Raw genomic sequence first — 19995 nt, 5'->3', positions numbered from 1 at the left:
AATCTTGAAGCTGGGCAACTCAGGACATGTAAAAACTGAACAAGACAGAGAAAGCTACAGAGTCCATGCAGTGGTAAACCAGTGAGTTGACTAATGACCGGCTGCCAAAGAACAGGCAGGAAGTGCTGTAAAACCGAGGGGGCAGGAGTTAGTAGCCAAACTCACAAAGGAAGAAGAAAGGAAAGGGAAGCAAGGCGATTCTGATTTTTTTCTTTCAAAAATATTTATATTGTTAACTATGGTGGACAAGGCAGAAATAAACATTGAAAACAGCTTTACCTTTACCATCTTTAAGGCCTCTGGACCTCATGTAATGTTTAAGAGCAATGAAGAATTATCAGTAAAGAAGGATTCAGTTGACTTTCTGGTCCTTCCACTGACCAGGCTAATGTACCTGGGAATCCCTGACAAGCTTTCTCCTTGACTGACTGTCACAAGTCATTTAAAAAGAAAGGAACTGGGCCCAAACTCCATGAATGTGGAACAGCTGTCAGAACTTGATCCTAGCCTCACACTCCCAACCAACACAAACATCCAATTTCTAGGAAATCACTTATGATGAAAAAGAAGTATTATAAGGTTTAGCAGTTTTCAGAGATTTTTAACCACACTTATCAATAACTATCTGCATATAAGTGTAGCATATATGATTTCATGGTTGTTCTGTAGATACAGAGAAAGCCAGTTCACTTATGAGCTAAACAAACATATCACATACTAATGACATGTACAAATAGATCATTAACTTCTATGTCCTCAGAAACACTCGTAATTGTCAGGAGCATTTGAGTAAACACAACATAAATTGAAGAACTTCCTAGGGGAAAGGGAGAGTGGAGGTTAGATGACCCAATTTACAGATTAGAAAACCAAGGCACAGAGAAGTTAAATGTCTCAGTGGAAGACCTCACAGCTGATTAGTGGCTCAGCTGGGTTAAGAGCAGCACTGTCTCAAGCCTTTCTTCAATGATCTACCCACAACCCCACTGCAAGATGCAAATATCCAGCAGAACTGGGCTAGAGTTTCCAATAAGGAATAAGACTTTATGCTCTTTTTGAAATGTGAAATGAGATGACAGAATCAAAAAGAAGAGCGAGCAGAAATTAAGAAAAAATCATTTGCTTGATATAAAATAATATTAATTTAAAACTATACCTTCACTGCTTCTGATGAAAGTATATTTTCCTTTTTCTGACTTGTGCTCATGGGCTCATTTTCAACACTGGAAAAAAAACAAACAGTTTTTTTTGAAATTAAAAGAGAATTACTGAAATCATACAGTTTCTGTGTTTAATGCAAAAACTGAAAGGTCCTTTTTATCTGTAATGCCCCAAAGATTCACATACAAAGTGTTACACTAAGAAGCTATTGATTTGAGTGTCTACACTTGAAACACACATTCAAAAATGCTCATCAGGCTCCAGACATTTTGGTGAGTCCATGCTGTTTTATGACCAGCATCACACCAACGATGCACCTGAACAAAGCAGCCCCAGTGTACAACTATCATAATCTTGGAAAGTGTTGGCACTCTTTTTGACTGTATTTATATTAAGGTTCTCTACAGCCCACTCTTTTTTTAATCCTATGCTAAGGGTTATCTGAAATATATTTCCAATCAACAAATTTTTATAAACTTACAGGGTCATATAGAGATTTCTGGGAATACTTAAAAGAGATGCAAAAAAAAAAAAAAAACAGCGAGAGAGAGAGAGATGTAGGTTTATCTAATCCCAAGTATGTTCTTGGGCTTCCCTGGTGGCTCCGACAGTAAAGAATATGCCTGCAATGTGGGAGACCTGGGTTTGATCCCTGAGTTGGGAAGATCCCCTGGAGGAGGGCAGGGCAACCCACTCCAGTATTCTTGCCTGGAGAATCCTCATGGACAAAGGAGCCTGGCAGGCTATATAATCCATGGAGTCGAAAAGAGTCAGACACAACTGAACGACTAAGTACACACAAGTGTGTCCCAGATGGTGCCTTAAAAATCTGATTTTCCAGATAGTCACTTTTAACTGTCTTGTCTGGAATACCTTCACAGATATCTTATAAGATGTGATAATAACCTATTTTGCCTATTAGGTACGTATACATTTTAGATCTAGATAATTAACTCTTTACATCAACACTTTATTTTGTTTTCATACTTTCATAATCTGAGACAAATTGAGCAGCTTCACTCTAAAGATTACTGTGGCACTCTACCATGAACTGGGAATCGTGCATGGCCTTGAGGATTTAAGAACAAGTAGGTCAGGATCTTCGTAAAACAAGGTCTAGTAGGAGACACTGATAAACAAACTAATAATACAGTCTGGTACAAGTAAAACTCATTCATAACTGCCGAATGAATGAAGTGGCACGGAGCACAGAGGAAGCAAGAGGCAGAGACTCTGCCCGCTCAGTCAAGTGCCCATGTAGGAGGTACAAAGGCAGGGGTTGATAATGATACAGTATTTGGGGGGTAGCTCAGTCGATAAAGAATATGCCTGCAATGCAGGAGATGTGGGTTCGATTCCTGGATTGGGACGATCCTCTGGAGAAGGAAATGGCAACCCATTCTAGTATTCTCGCCTGGAGAATCCCATGGACAGAGGAGCCTGGCAGACTACAGTCCATGGGGTCGCAAGAGCTGGACAGGACTTAGCGACTAAACCACCACCACCGAGTTCTGCTTGTTTGTTTTTAAGATAAGACTGAAGCACAGGATCTTGTGACAGGCAGCAATAATCCTGCTAGAGATGAGAATGAGAACAGAGGTTAGTAGATGCCAGACCAAGAAGAACCTGTCTGACCCATCACAGAATGTGACCTTTGTTCTGTTAGCACTGGGAAGCCTTCAGGCAGGAGAATGGATGGGTGGGGAAAAACACATGGATGGAATCGTGGTGACTGGCAGGAGAGGGAATGGGAAGGGGGGTTCCACAGCTCCCATTAGGATACTAAGCAAGGACACTATTTGTGCTACTTAAGATTTTCTATCCATACAATCCAGTACAATTGAGCAGCCTATCCAGGCAACAAATGACAATGATTTAAAAAAAAAAGAAGGAAAAAATAGATGATGAACACCTGGAAAATACAATGGATTCAAATTTCATTCAGTCTCAGACTCTATGCAGGAATACAAGGACAGAAAAGATACGGCCATGCTCAAATGCCAGTAAGAAAAATTAAGCATGTAAATAAATACATAAGCTATATGTTTAACATATGAAAACTCCATAGGGAAAAATAGGGACAAAGTAGAAAAAAAAATGTACAAGTCAGAATTGTAACCCATATACATGGACATGTCTATAAAATAATGTCTTAAATGGTTAACATTTTAAATGTGAGTGGGTTATCTTTGTTTTTTCCTGTTTTACTAGGCTTATCTTTTGCCACAAGGTTATTTATAATTCAGTTTTTTTTAAATTAAATGTCAATACTTGTCTATCTAAGCTCAAATAAAAAAAAGACTGGCAAAATACACATAAAAATAGCATCATATAAACATTTGGGGTATAACCATGAATACTACTAACCTTGGTGATTTGATAAGTGTATTTTCTAACTACAGTCTATTTTGAATCTAGTTAATTTCTAAATATAATCTGTCTAAATATATAATAGACAATTTAGTATCCTAGTTCAAGATTTCTGAAAGTATATTTATTTAGAGCGTTCACAGGGTATTCTATAAGCTTGGAGAATGAAATGGCAACTCACTTCAGTATTCATGCCTGGAGAATTCCGTGGACAGAAGAGCCTGGCAAGCTTCAGCCCCTGGGGTCACAGAGAGTCGGACATGACTGAACGACTAACACTATAAGCTCACTGCCTTACTGAAATTGTATATGAAAACAGTAAAAAGTGTCTTTCCCAGTACAAAAGCTCTGCAGAAAATGCAGCTGAGGGTCCATGGGATTTAAGGCAGAAGTTAGGATTTTCAAGTAGCTATAATTATTTCCACACTGTAAACACACACAAAATGCCAAAAAAAAAAAAAAAAGTTTTAAGTCAGAACATAAGCATTCTGCATTGCGCAAACAACTGAAGAATTTAAAACTGAAATCACCAAGAGCAGTTAATACTTGACACTTTGTAAAACTTGTTGAAATTTATATCCTAAGGTTTATCTTTCATGAATCTTATGGCTAAACCAAAATTTTAAAATGTGTCAAGTTTTAAAACAAACAACATTTTAAAATTCTGGATTAAGTAGAAAAATCAGTGCTTCAGTTAAAGCTTTCCCCATGTCCTTCCTAGATGTCTGGAATCCCTTCTCCATTCGTCTCTGACATCCTCCGGATGGCTCTGGTTCAATCCATTCTTCTTAGACACAGTGATCATTAATCTGACCATGATACTCTTCTGCTCAAAAACTCCTTCAGTGATTCTCCATCAGCTGATGAATGAAATGAAGAGTCCTTAGTGTAACTATAGAAAGTTCTTCATGACCTGGTTGCAGACATACCTGTCACCTAGAACCCATTCTCAGAACACACCAAATTCACATACCAGCACACTACTTTCTCCTCCTGCCTGCAACACCCTTCCCCACCCTGTCCAACTCCTAATCCTTCCCAATTGATTTCTATGTTAACCTGTAATTTTTGTGCCCCCACTGCACAGAGTGATACCCCTCATACATTCCTGCCAGTAATTACCATAATGGCTGGCTGGTTGTCCATTTGTCTAACTAGATTTGAACTCATATAACCCAGGGACCGTATCATTCATGGCTGTATCCCAAAGCCTAGCATCGCGCTTGGCATTGTGAAGGCACTCAAGTATGGTTTGTCAGATGGACTGTAAAAATAACTGCTATCAAACATTCTGTTTGTGTGTGCATAATCAGAAAACACTGTGCCATTAAGAACAATATAATAATACACAGTAGTCCTTTTTCCTTAATGACACACTAGTATGTAAGTCTCTTGAAAGAATGTACCATCCACTCTCATCCAGCAACAATTTTTCTCAAAAGATATAAAAGAGAGAAGTTGGGCTGGGAGACGATTACTCAGTAGGAACAGAGGTATTTTCAACTGACTTATAAACCAAACACACAAAAATTAGGACAGGATTCATAAAGATACTTGAAACATTGTATATTTAGATGTCAGCCTAGATTTTAAAAAGAAGAAAAAGAAAGAAAGAAAAGGAAAAGAAGAAATATTAACAGAAAAGTCTCAAAAGGCTTGGACTGGTACTCTCAGACTCAAAAATAAAATACAAGAGAAAGAAAAACTTTTCAAATTCAGATGATCTCAAACCTTAGGAAAGACAAGCCTTTCCTATTGTTCTCTCACAATTTAATCCCCTTTGGGACCTGGGAGTATTTCAATAGCAGTATTTTTAGAAAGTACACATTCTGCTCAAGGGAGGGGGTGAGGGGGCAGGCATCATGATCACACGTGGGCACAAATAAGACTACCTTGAATTTTAACATCCTCATCTAACTTAGATAACACAACTTGGGAAATTAAATCTAGATAAGCGTCAAGGTCAAAGTGACACAGAAGCTCCTCATTTTTGATGCAGCCTTATTTAGACCATAGCTGAAAACCAGGAATCCAATGTATAGCCATTAAAAATCCACTTATTTTATGCCAGGCATAAAATAAAACAAACCCCCTGGGCCATAAAAAAAGAAGGCATTTTTACATTCTAAAGCTCAAATAATTTACACAGAGAGCCCCTATCCTCTCACTTAAAATATCTTACACTATTACTTTTAATCAAATTCTAACAAGATTCCCCAACTCACAGAAAGTAAGGAGGAGAAAACTAGGTCCAAGAACTCAGTCACCAGACATGTCCTTGCACTTTTTAGGTGCCAGACGCTGTTCTCGGTACATACTAGGAAACAAGCAGTGAACACACCAGACAATGCCCTGGTCCTCTTTCCCTAAGAATCCCTCTCTAGAGGCACCATAATCACCTGCACAGTTGTTTATTAAACAGATGTGGGGGCCTGACAGTCAAGGATTCCAGCTGGAGTGGGGCCCAGGAATCCACATTTTCCACAACCGGCGCCCCCTTCCCTGGGTTGTTCAGATGCAGGCCGTCCTCTGGTCATGTTCTTGATAAACAACAGCGTGAGAGCCTCTTTACTGAGCTGAAACCAGCAACTGAGCGTTGCACAGAGAAAAGAATGATCTGGTTGGAGGGATATCCATTATTTAAATGTGTTATATGGTGATAATTAAAGGATAGGTATCAATTATTTTGAAAGCTCACTCCTGTGAAATAGCGCCCATTTTCTAACACTGATGTTCAGCAGAGATGGTCCCAGTGAAGAGCTGTTGCCTGAATGAGCATGCAGGGTATGCAAAGTCCAGCGGGACGGGAAAAAAAATCCCCTCTTTGAGTGTTTACCACAGACTGAAACCCAAGGGATACTGCTCAGCCTCTTCCAGAGTCAGTCCCTCAAGGGGTGAGAATGCCCCTTCCTAGACGGTCACTGGATAGTCATGCAGGAACGGATGTGGGTGGAGGCAGCATGAGGAAGACAAAGTTCTTCACTCCTCCCCCTCCTGCAACAAGGCAGCTGAGTACCACCTCTTACTCTGCCGTTTCTCTCACACACCGTTATGGTGGCTGCATCAGAAAAATCTGGAAGTATTGAAGAACTGAATACAGCTTCCATAACTGTCTTCCAAAGGCCAGCCCACTTTTCAGTGGATTCCCGAGTCTGTGATTTCTTGCTATTTCCAGAAAGGAGGCAATCTCTGGTACTGGTAACATCATGGCCATAATTCTGAGCATTCACAAACTCAAGGTGACTTCAATAGAAGGTGGTGCCTTGTTTGGGGCTTCCCCAGTGGCTCAGCGGGTAAAGAATCCTCCTGCAGTGCAGGAGACACAGGTTTGATCCTTGGGTAAGGACAATTCCCCTGGAGAAGGAACCAGAAATCCACTCCAACATTCTTCCCTGGGAAATCCCAAGGACAGAGGAGCTTGATGGGCTACAGTCCATGTGTCTGCAGAGAGTTGGACATGACTGAGTGATGGAACACACATGCCTGGTTTGGGCATGGCCTGATCCATAAGCAGGTCCCCCAACCCACTACCCCCAGGAACTTGCCACCATTCCTAGGGGCCTGTGCTGAGGACTTCTCTTCTCTGCCTCCTCTCTTTCCCACTCTAGGTTTTCACTTTCATCCTAGAAGGGGCGGTCTACAGTACCAGCAATATAGCTGAGGACAGGGAATGAGAATACAGGTTAATCTGTTTCTCTCTTCCCTCACTAACATAAAACCCTGCTAGTTCTGGCAGTCCTCCTTGGAGGACTAAATGAAAAAGACTGTGGAACAAGGAGGGGATCTCTTCCCATCCTACTCTGTTTCTTGCTGTTACCAGAAGCGAAAAGCTCTGCAAAAACTCGAAATGGACAGGGATCTGTTTCAGGGATGGCTCTTCAGTCAAAATGCCCCTTTACGGATTTTCCTTTTTCAAACACGTACATTGAAAGGATCAGACCAGCCCTCTGCCAGATCTAAAATCACATATGACCCTCCAATAAGCAGAGTGAGTAGAAAGAAGAAAAGGCAGATGAATCTTGAAGCTTTTGTGGTAAAGAAAGAGAAAGACTGTGATCAAGAAACCAATTCAGTTAAAATATTAGGGCGTGACAACAAGGAGACAGAGCTTCTACTGTCCCTGACTTCAAAGTGACTGAGGCCACCACGGGGCCTGTTCTCTATTCCCTTGGATTTCTCCCTCTCATGGCCACTCAAGTGCTGAAATATAGGTTGAACTTTACCCCCATACCCTCCAAAGGGCCTGCTCATGCCATGGGGCACCTACATTACCTTGGGGATCTTTTCTTGAAACATCTTCACTAGACAAGCTCTAGAGTTCTCTTTGCTCATTGTTGTACTGAAGGTACTGTGTGGTTGTGGTTAGTTGCTCAGTCGTGTCCGACTCTTTGTGACCCCACAGATTATAGCCTGTTAGGCTCCTCTATCCATGGGGATTCTCCAGGCAAGAATACTAGAGTGGGTTGCCATGCCGTCCTCCAGGAGATTTTCCCAACCTTGGCACTGAACCCAGATCTCCCGCACTGCAGGCAGATTCTTCACTGTCTGAGCCACCAGAGAAGCCCAACTGAAGGTACAGTACATTACAGATTAAACTGACTTTTATCTACTGGCCTGGAGCCCTACCCAGCATCTCCAACCCTGCTTCTGCAGGGATAAAAACAGAGTTCCACACTGACAATTTCCAAACAACCATCTGGAAAACTGTCCATTCATAAACAGCGACTGCCAGCAGTAGAGTAGTACTTGTATTTTTTTTAATGACCATTAGCAGAATATAAAACAGGTGGTTATGGCTATTTCTGGGTTTCAAATTAAAAGGTAAGTAAAAGCTGCACTTTTAAGACAGTCAAACAGCATGCATTTTAGCCCAAACATCTGGTGTCTCAACGTCAGACCTCTTTGGAGAGAAACTAGGAGCAGGGAGGAGAGTAATACATATGATCATGAAGCTCCATGGCTTTGCAGTCTTAGAGCTTCTGACAGTTCTTTCCCCATAATGTCAACCCTCTCCTATTTTTTCTATCTACCTGGAAGCTGATTTACTTCCTGTTCCTATCACTTGCTCCCAAAATGAGAGCCATAATTACAGTTCAATCACAGGCTACAAAGTGAGAATCTCAGGCAGTTTGACATGACCTGAGCTGTCCAACTACACGTGACATCAGCAACTGCTGTATTCTCCCAAAGTCCTCTTCCTCAAACCCCTCAGATTCTGAACAGTTGTGACCAACCTCACAAGGATCAATACCCTGATCTTTTGCTGTGACATGAACTCAAAGCAGTACTCTAGCTGCAGTCTAGAATGGGACACTCATTCGTGTACCACTTGACACACCACCTGAGAGAGGAGCTCTGGAGACCCCAGAACAGGTGAGCCTGGACCTTCCCAGTGGCTGACCAAGGTTGACCTCACCTCCAACTCAGGCCGTTCCTCCTCTGTCAAGTCTTCCGAGACCAACAAGCTGAAAAACTACTTAAGAGGATACAAATATATACGCACATACAAACCCATGCTCAAGTGATAGTTTTCTTAAAAAGTAATCTTATCATCTCAACTCCTGACCAAGGCTGACCTCATCTGGCCCCTGGCTCCTTTCCATTCTGTTGTCTCTGCCTGTTCTGACACCTGTGCCAACATGAGCCTGCCCCAGGATCTTGAAACAGGCTTTTCCCTCTGCCTGGAAAGTCCTTTGCTCTGATTTGCTCATTTCCTGATCTTCCAAGAAGATTTCCTGGAGAAGGAAATGGCAATCCACTCCAATATTCTTGCCTGGGAAATCCCATGGACAGAAGAGCCTGGTGGGCCACAGTCCATGGGGTCACATAAAGTTGGACATCACTGAACGATTAACATTCATTCACATTAATTCAAGTATCATGTAGGTCTTGGGTCAGGTGTCACCCAGCAGACAGGCCTCACGAGCATCCTCTCTATACCTTACTCCACACTCACTACTTCTGTCACGTCCTCTTCCCTCATCTCACTTTATTTTACTACAAAGCACATTATATATAAATCTATATAACTTTCCCATCAGAATACAAACCCTCTGTAAACAGAGACACATTAAGACATTCACACTAGATTCTGAAAAGTGATGACCCATCTAAGATCTTCCAAAAGATTAAAATTAAATTATTTTAATTATTTCTAAGAGTATATGTACTATTGTATAAAATGATAAAGCACCAATGTTAAGTGGGGAAAAAAATCAAGTTTCAAAATCCTGAAGAAGACTTTCACTTTTTCTAAAAATATGTATACATGTAGACACGCGTATCAGAAGTGATCTAGCAGAACTTGTCTCTGGGTGGTTATGTATGAGTTGTGCTTTTTTTTCTTTTTGATTTTTCTTTAATTTCATACCTGTTTTAGAAGAGTGTATATTACTATTCAAAGGCAAGCAAAACAAACAAACAAACAAAAATCCCAAAGTATTGTAGTTGATTCTAAAAGGCAAGTAAAAACAAGTCAGTGAAAAAATGCAAGCAATGAACCTAGAGAAGACAAACAGCTAAATACTAATAGTACAAATAGTACATAATAGCAATTTCTTCGTATCATAATAAATGTAACATTCCCAAATAAGATCTTATTTACCTACCTCTAATAGAACAATGGAACAATTAAACTGATTACCACACACATTTTCGGCTTTGATTAATATAGCACAATGCCAGCTGTCCAGCTGCTGCTGCTGCTGCTAAGTCACATCAGTCGTGTCCGACTCTGTGCGACCCCATAGACGGCAGCCCACCAGGCTCCCCGGTCCCTGGGATTCTCCAGGCAAGAACACCTGTCCAGCCAGAGTATGTTTTTTAGTACTTTGACAGCAAAGACGATAAAAGGTTAAGAGTTTACATCTCACGCTACCTGTTCCCAGTTACCAAAATATAAAATTCAAAGAATTTCATTCCTTGTTATAAGCACAGCAGTTACAGAAAAAAAATTATGACCTGCAGGTCATATCCATATTTTGTATAAATTTTAATATAAAGAGTAAAGCAGAAATTTCTAACATATCATGTAGCTATCACATAAAATGAGTACTCATGAGAGCATTCAAATACCATTTTCACGTCTTTTCTGTCATTTGCGCTATTTATCATAAAGGACATATAAGAGGTGTCCTTTAAAAGGGGATGATGCTCCTTCAAAAGTATGTTGTGCTATTCTAAACAGCTGTATTTTATATACATGGAAAAGTTGACTTTTGATTTAATCCCCTAATTATAACACTTATTTTGGCTGAATGAAGAGAAGTGGAAAGAGATATAAAATAGCTCAATCCTCATCTACCATCACCAGAAACCAATATAGATTGTCTAAAGTTTACAAATCAAGAATAGTAAATAGACACATGTACAGAAAGATCAGAAGGAACAGACTGAAGGAGATTAAAACAGTTTCCTCTAAGAGTGGGCCACCCCTGTCAAATACTCCACAGCCCGTGAGACACGCTGGTACTTATTTTAAGAAGGGAAGGAAGATTTGTGCTATGTCTGCCTTCCCCACAAAAACTGCAGGAGTGTTTTGAACCAATGCCATGCTGCACTGGATTCCCAGAGGTTAGCACAGCGCCTGGCATGAGTGGTACCAAAGGGATTCTTGTTAAAAACATTGGTGAGCTTTTCAAATCAAACGATGAAAATGTTAGGAACACACAGAGGAAATACCCAAAGCATTTTCATGTGATCTTTCCAGTAAAACAAAAGTCTTCCTAACCTATCCTGCATACACCTGTTACCCTACGGAGTTTTGGCTGGCATTCTAAAGCTGGAAGAGACCTTAGCTATGAGGGCCATCTCCTTTCCTTTATAATCAAAGACTGAGAGAATATTTTGGCTCAGAGTCACATGGCTACTCGAAGTGATGATTCAGGTGATCTCACAAAAATGAGTTGGTATTTTTGAGGCTCTATTAACTCTACCCAGTTTCACGTTGCAGATTAAAAATACATATACCTCCCTCATACCTGCAGAAAGTATCTAAATATTCAATTATTTGGCATTATAAACATTCCATTTATTTGTAGCCTCGATCGTAACTTTTCTCATTTGAACAAGTGAATGGAGTTCATTTTTCCTTTGGAGAATTTTTGCCAACACAGGATCATAAATTCTTTTATCCTCTTTTATACAAAGGTATTCACTAGGTCATAACCAGTTTTCTGAAATAGGTAATTCATATAATTTTTTAAGTATAAAAAGGTCTAAAATGAAGAAGTCTCCCTCCTATTCCTCATTCCTTCACCCAGTCTCTCATCCTTCCCAAATAGTTAACACAACAGTGGGAACAGACTTTTTCCATACTCCCCCATTTTCAAATGCAAATGGGAGCATACTATACACAGTGGTTTGTATCTTGTTTTACAAAGATTTTTAAATGTATTTTTCTTATCAGTATACAAAAAGCTTTATCATTCTTTTTGACAGCCACATAATAGTCCACTACATGGATACATGGTGATCTACCAATTAGTCCACTATTGATAAGACTTCATTTTAATCTTCATCTCTTGCTAATTAAAACAACACTGCAATGACTAAATTTGTAGTGTCAACTTTGGGCTTGTTTTGCAAGCTGTATACATCCAGTGGAATTTCTAAAAGGGAACTGTTAAATCAGGGTATGTGAAGGTATGATGTTGATAGAGTTCATCAAATTTCCCTCCAAAATGGTGTCTCGATTTACACTCCCGCTAGCAGTATACCAGAGCTCCTGTATACCTACACTGAACTCAAGTTTTGATTATCAGACAGGTGGAATATGGTACCTTGCTATAGGCTTAATTTTTATCTTTTTAGGAGACTAACCCTTTTTATGTGTTTAAATATAAATGTATAAAGTATATATAATTTCCTCTCTCAAATGCCAGGAGCATCAATTCTTTATTGTACTGAGCACTGACCCAGGCCATCTGCAGGCCATGGTCTTATCTGCACTCAAAACATTTTCTAAACCCTGCCTTCTGTTTGGGTCTTCTTCCCAAGTTGAGCAGAAGCAGCAGTCACAGAATGCTGTAGGTTTTGAATTCAGGAAGGAGGATGACTCCTCACTCTACCACAAGATTTGTGAGACTTTTGATTAGCTACTGGACCTCTCCAAGCCTTAAATTATGTGTCTGTAAAAGGGAGTAAAGATTCCTGTCTCATAAGGTTGCTCTGAGTATTAGGTGGTTGTATAGGTTGAAAGCCCCAAGCACAGGGCTTGGATCTTACTAGGGCCTCAATTAAGGATGGTTTAGTTTTGTTGTCACTAATCTGTCAGGCACAAAGGAACACTTGACTAAACAACTAAAGCAAACTTTAGTTGTTTCACTGCTTTGGCATATTTCCAGTTAAATACCCCCAGGGGTTAAACACTGAGGGATAACCCTGCTGGAGCCGTACCAGTACTTGGCATTCATGACTGCCACACAACGAATTATTTCTAGTCACAAAACCAATTTGTTTCTCTGTCAACACCCAACCATTCTGTATAAGGATGTCCACTCACTTGGAATGCTGATTTTTTGCAAGAATGTGCTTTTCTGCCTGCATCTAAGACTTGCTGGGTCAAGGAGCAGCAGGAGGGACCAAGGGAAATCATGTCCACTCACCCTGCTGGTACAGCTCCTACCCCATCTCCCCACGAGTCTGCCTCGGCAAAGGATGCTCATCAAACCATGCTTAGAGAGAAGAGAGTGAGAAGATACTTTGAAAGCCCGTTCAAAGTCCTCATGCAATGTGTGACACTCATGAAACAGTGAGTGTGTTCTGAACCACACAAGTCACACATACCAAATGCACATTTGGCTTATCATGAGTTCATCTGGAAAACAGAGACGTGCAGGTTTATCTCCTCCACTAATTTACGAGCTATTTGAGGGCAGTTTCAGTCTTTTATTCATCTTTGTATCCCACACCTTAGCAACATACTCAACACATAGCAGTCAAATTTCTGGAACGGACAGGCTCAAGAGAAACATGACTTCTTGAACTTTTATTTCATGCTAATCCTCTCTCTTCAGTAGACAGTCTGGATTACCTTCCCGAGTTTGAATGTACGTCAATCTGTTTTCTAGTTATCATAGCTGCACTGGCATTTTTGGTATATCTGCACACGAGTGTACTTCATCAGAACTCTGGTAATACTTTGAAGGAAAATTGTTTTCTTCTTTATAAAATTCACTATTACCCTTTTTTACATATTCTCCACTGAGATGAAATGTTTGCTTCAAAAAAATTAGAAGTTGTGATTAAGTTTATTGCAGATCAATTTGAGGTACACTTGCAATTCAACATACATTTAGAGTGTACAATCGAGTTAGTTTTCAAGGAAATGTCCTCAGCAAGAAACAGAATCCTCAAGTTAGACATCTGGCAGACACCCTGTTAAACCCAAAAGACAGATTCTCACTTGAAGAAAAGTATGGTTTCAATACTCTAAAACAGTCTATATTTCTACTTCACTGCCAAAAGTAGGTTCTGTGTTTTCCATTAACCTGGAAGCTCAAGATTCTCACAAAATACTCACAGCTGAGGACTTCTGGAATTTTCCAGTCATCTTTGTTGCTGCAGGCATGAGCCTCAGATGATGCCCTTCAACACAACATAGGTATCTTATGCCACCAAACTATTACTGATTATTTTATACAGTGCTTTCAAATCACTATTTGAAATGTAATCACCATGAAAATTCAGAGCACAAAACTCCTTTTTCTTACATAAATGATGCCGTGGTCAACATTTAACTTAACAGCTGGTATCAGAGGCACTATTAACATTTGATGAAACTATCTCCTACACTTCAGCACACTAGTATCATGGCTCAACCCATTTATCAGCCACACTCAGCCATAGTGAAAAGCAAATATTCTCTGAACTTTAAATCAAGAGCCAAACACTCTCTAGAGAACTTTATGGTACCCATCCCCTACCATGTCTCAAAAATGCCCACTTTAAGGGCAGGAGGGTATTACCCTGTGAAAAGCCACTAATAAGTGTTTTAGTGAAAAGTGTATTCGTGAAAAGCCACTAATAAGCGTTTTAATGATCCATCAACAGAGATTCACTCCCTCACCTGAGCTAGGTACAGAGGACAAAAAGATAAATGAGACACAGCCCCTGCTCCTTGGGTCTAGTGATCCTGTCTTACCTTCTATCAATGGCACTACACTGGGACACTCAAAGGAACAGTCAAAAAGAGTATATGTGAAACAGGCCACACTGTTACCCATTCTGGAACAAAGGAAGGAAAGGTCCAACTAAATTACATATTCAGATGTATTTTGAAGGAGCACAGTTCAGAAGGTTGGTGGGCAAGATGGTGTGGAAAAAGAATCAGAGTTTCTGAGTCAGAGAGACCCAGTCTCAAATCTCACCCCTGAAACTTATCCCAGTTATGATTTGGGATAAATTGTTCTCCCCTGGGAGTGCTCTCCCTCCCGCCCACCTTGGGGAAGGTGTTCTGGGTTCTCCCAGTGACTGCAGGATGCTCCTGGTAATTAGTGGGCAGGGCCACAGATGCCAAATGTCCTGCAAAGGACAGGAGAGTCCAGTTCAGCAAAGAATTGTTCCTTCCAAGATGCCACCTCTGGGAATTATCTTATCCTCAGTTTCCTCAGTTGTCAGAATTTTAAGCATACCAACATTCCAGGCTGAGGGTAATGTTTAAAAAGACGATACAAGTAAAAGTACCCAGCCCAAAGAGTGCACAGTCGGCTTTTGATAAATGCTGTTCTTGCCTCACTATCATGTGTGATACAGCAAAGAAACAAAATTGAGAGATCGTTTTCTCAAAGCAAGGAAAATTAGAAGGCAGGTATCCTCTGAATTTCACAGTTTAGCAGTACCTGTTGAACGGGGCTTCACAAAAATTCTCTAAATTGAGACCAAACACTCTTTATGACCCAGTGCTAAATCTAATTGTCTTAACGCCTCTTTCACACTGCCCGCACTGATGTATACAGCCCTCAAGAGATCATAATCCCAGGCCTTTGCTCAGCCTAGAAGATCCATCCCCTATTTCCATCTTCCTGGCTAGGTTCTCTACCTGTGGAAAACACCATCAGTGCCCTGAAGGCCCAGATAAAACCACCGCCCCCATGAAGCCCTCCTGGCTCTCCCCTATCACTTTTGCTGAGCCCATTCATTGCACACTCATAAACCGGGCTAAACGTTACAGCCATGAATTGAATTCAACTGCAGTTTTCATTTCTATATAATTAAAAACAAATTAATATAAGCACTTTCTGGATGTGGTCAACCACCGAAGATAAAGAGTATTAACAAGCAATTCAACTGCCAACACCTGAATTCACATACGTACCAGTGTTGATGCAAACAGACTTTTAACTGCTGCAGGTTAATGAGAGCAGCAGAGAATACAGTATATAAATGACGTGTTCACAGCAAATGATGTCCAAATATCTTACAGCACACCATAAAAGCAAAAGTTTTCCTGTGATTCAAGTGGGGAAATATTGGAAAACCTGAATCATGGCATGGTACACAGTGGTACAGTCATGGCAACTCCTCAAAAACTTTGTTTTTTTCCTAGTTGGTACCATATGCATTTTGTGAGTAGCCAAAAAACAGCTGCCAGGATAATGCTGTAAATTTTATTTTTATTGGTCTTGTGGTTACGTCTGTGTTTAATTTTCAATTCTGTTCTTAAGGAATTGTTAAGGAATTCTGTTCTTAAGGAATTTATGTCCCATTTGTATTTTTACCTACACAAGTTACATCACGAAACTCATGTAAGTCAACACTGGGAGTGCAAAAAATGAGACTGTACAACTCAAGTTTGAGAGAATGCACTTCGAGTACAAGAAAAAGTCAGGATGCAGACATTAATCCTTAATAAATGTTAAGTGGCCTCTGAGTTGCAGGTACTGCACAAACTTGTTCTTTAACTGAAAAGTAGCTATGTGACTCTGGGAATGTTTCTTTAGCTGTTTTTTATAGCAAAACTAGAATACTGATCATACATGTCTGTCCAACCTCAGGTGTAGTATTTTTTAAAGTATTCTGTTAATTGTAATGTGCCAGACACACCATGGCAACCCACTCCAGTGTTCCTGCCTGGGAAATCCCATGGACAGAGGAGCCTGGCAGGCTACATGGGGTCGCAAGGAGTTGGACATGACTTAACAACTAAACAAGACACGTCATAGGTACTAGGATGGCTGTTTTCAAGTGGTCTCCTCAGCTTCTCCCAGTTCCTTGAAACAGCCTTTTTCTCAGTCATCTTTACATTCCTATCACACCCAGTCCCATGTCTGAACAGACTCCCCTGCATCTAAAATCACCAGTACAAAAGGTAAACCAGGCTCCCACTAAAACCAGGAGTTTTTACTGCCTCTAAAAGAAACAGCCAAAATACTCTTACATTTTGAAATAAGACCACAGCGACAAATCACAATTCTGTTTCCAATCTTGTTAACACCAGGGTGTTGTGTTACTAGCACATTCGGTACTACTAAGCGTTTCCATTTGTTTCATTAAACTTTCAGTAAAGGCTTTGTGTTTATGTCCTTGAAAAGAAAAGATTTAAGCTCATTTAAAAGGTAAAACACCCACACAAAAGATTATCCACTATCCCCTTAACATCTGGCAAGTTCTAAAACGGATGAAGGATAAAATTAGAGTTCATATAAGCACAATTAAAATTATGATTGTCAAAAAGCGGCAGTCTGTGCCTCTCTGGAGATAAGGAGAATGGAGAAGTGGTAAGCAGACAGACAAGTTGCGGGAGTGGCTAGCACCCGAAAGAAAAAGAGATTAGATTTGAGAAGTGGCCAAAAAACCAAAATAGGGCAGGGAGGCGGCAAGCTTTCAGGACAATTCTGATAGGAACATGAAATTGGCCCTTCTAATCCTGACTCAAGGCTAGTTCCGAGTCTACTTCAGGTTTCTCTTCAATACTGTTTCCATATTATCATCCAAGATCGTCAGTGCTGTTACAGTGACGGCAGGCACCAAGGGCTGTCTGCCTACACCAGCGTTCTGACATTCTGGTTGAGCCCTGTCAGACTTCAAAACTATTTTTAACTACTATGTAAGTCTGAATTTTAAATTCTCTCTTAAGAGGGCAATAATAGCTAAGTCTCACAGAAGAAGTCTTCTAGTTGTAATAGGAACCTTCTTGGAAAGATGTGGCAGTTTTGTTAAGACGGTCATATAAATGCAAATGCTTCACAAGCAGGGAAACTGAGGAACACATAAACGCCCAGGATCCAATCACAAGACAGGAATGAATCCTGATGGAAGCAGCTCAATCAGTTACAGTTCTGCTTCCTATCCAGTTTTCTTTGAAGCTCTCCAGGAAGCCTTTAACGACCTAAGTAAACACAGCTTTCAGGAGACCGTCCTTCCAATCACGAGTCATCTTCTAGTGCAATGTGGGGGAAGAGGCAGCAGTAAGCCTCTCTAGCCAGCAAAAGTTTTAAACAGCGAGTTGTATATCACTTAACCCCTCTTCCTCCCTCAGGACAGATGAAAAGACTCCGGAACAGGTATTTTTATTAATCATGAATTTTTCAAAAAGCTCGATTTTACAGCAGCAGGTGGAGGATGGAGAAAAAACTGCAAAAAAAGGGGCACGTTTTTATTATTACAGAAACCAAGACAGCTCGAGTCCAGGTTTCTGGAATCCATCTGGGATCTTGAGGCAGATGTTTTCTCCGAGATTTGGGAAAGAAGGGTGGCATCATTTAAATGTCAGGAAATGGTAAATAAGACTAGCAACGGTTTGACATTTTGATGGGGTCTTGGGAACTCAGCATCATCATTCTTAAAAAAAAAAAAAAATATTTTGAGAAACTACGATTAAGACGGCAAAATCCCAGCCGAGCGGGTGGCGCTCCAAAGCGTTACCTTTCCTATCGCAGTGGTTTTCGGATCGCGCCCTCCTCGCCCTGGCGGACGGCTGGGCTCACTACTCTTTCTCATTACCGCCGGCAGGACGCCGGGGGACTCGCTTCTGCCGGAGAACTTAGAGCAGACGCGAGTGTGGGACGGGAACCGAACCGCGTCCGGGGACGGGAGATGGGGGGCTGAGCGCCCCGCGGGCTGGCCCGGCCGCTGGCCACGGACTTCACCAGGATTTACAGACCAAGTGATGCGGCGCGGGAACTGAGAGAGAAGGAAAAAACTTCAGCAATGGAAGAAGGAGAACAGAAAGTGAGGAGCTCAGCCTGGCCGACAGCGGCCGGCTGCGGGCACCGGGGCCAGGAACCCCCCCGTCCTGAGTCGGCGCGGGGCCCCCGACGACCCCCGCGGCTCCCACCTGGCAGCGTCCCGGCCCGGCGCGGGCGGCTGGCTTGTCCCTGGCCTCTCCTCCTCTTCCTCTTCCTTGTCCCGGGAAGGGCTTCGGGGAGCAAAGAATCGGGAAAAGCTATGCCAGGGGGCGCCGCCCCTTCTCCGGCCGCCGGACATCTCCCCGGCGCGGCAGCCGGTCCGAGGGAACGCGTGAGGCTGTGTCCGGAGCCCGGTCCGGGGCCGTGGGACCCGGCGAGGGCAGGAGCGACTCGGCGCGGGCAGCCGGCGCGGCTCAGTCCATCCCGGGCGGTAGAAGCGCGGGCGCGAAGGGCTGCCAGCACTACTCCTTCTCGTGCTCTGAGGCGGCTCCTCCCTCCACCCCCGGGCCGCCCGCCCCCAGGAGGAGCCAGAGGCCGCGGCTCCGCCCCGAGCCCGGGCCCGGCCGCCGCCGCTGGCCGGTCCCCGTTCTCAGTATGGGCCTGAGATCCGGGGGGACGCGCCACCCCGCAACGCCGGGCTCCGGGCTTCCAGCCCAAAAGAGCTCAGCCTGCCAGCCCATTTGTCTTTTCTCTCAATTTTTTTCTATAACTGATTTGTTTTTCTATCGTCCAGTCAGTGCAAGGAACGGTTTTCAGACTTTTGAAACAAGTTCATTAATTAAAGTTTGAAAGAAACTCATGAACTAAACTGCGGTACCAGAGTGCCCTAGGCTGCCTTTCAGCTAACGAACAGTAATTCCTTAAACAGTTTCCCAGGGCTGAAAAAGTTGCAGCTACCCCGTGGTCCAGTCTCAGAAGTTGAGGACGCCGTAAGTATCGGTTCTGGTCTGTCAACAGGTCCTTTCTGGTTCGGCTGGCTTACTGTCTGTGGGGTAACTTATCTTAACCCAGATGTGCTTTGATATTTCTCACACTCCGTGTTATTAATACATACTGCTCCCCGGCTAGCCCTCTTGCAAAAATGACGCTGATCAAAAACAAGTATAATTCAAACTATGGGGAAACAAATATTTTGTAGTCATTACACAGACGTCACTGAAATCTGGAAACCAAAAGGTCCTTAAGATTTACTTTGAATTATGTCTAAATACCAGAGAAGGCAATGGCACCCCACTCTAGTACTCTTGCCTGGAAAATCCCATGGATGGAGGAGCCTGCTAGGCTGCAGTCCATGGGGTCGCTAAGAGTCGGACATGACTGAGCGACTTCACTTTCA

At 42.0% G+C, this 19995-nt stretch overlaps 1 protein-coding gene across 2 annotated transcripts in view; it reads right to left on the bottom strand.

Moving 5' to 3' along the window:
• The window catches only part of CRYBG3 (crystallin beta-gamma domain containing 3), a 126212-nt gene extending 107030 nt beyond the window's left edge, over positions 1 to 19182 (bottom strand). For both annotated transcript variants that reach the window (XM_055567876.1, XM_055567877.1), the window contains exons 1-2: positions 18809 to 19182; positions 1157 to 1223 (exon numbers count right to left, since the gene is read on the bottom strand). In XM_055567876.1, the coding sequence (XP_055423851.1) occupies positions 1157 to 1223; positions 18809 to 18957 (216 nt within the window). In that variant the 5' untranslated portion in view covers positions 18958 to 19182. The remainder of the gene's footprint in view (positions 1 to 1156; positions 1224 to 18808) is intronic.
• Positions 19183 to 19995: the final 813 nt, after the last annotated feature.

Source organism: Bubalus kerabau, chromosome 2 (genome assembly GCF_029407905.1).
Source record: "Bubalus kerabau isolate K-KA32 ecotype Philippines breed swamp buffalo chromosome 2, PCC_UOA_SB_1v2, whole genome shotgun sequence".
NCBI lineage: Eukaryota > Metazoa > Chordata > Mammalia > Artiodactyla > Bovidae > Bubalus > Bubalus kerabau.
This window is presented reverse-complemented; position numbering and strand designations above follow the sequence as displayed.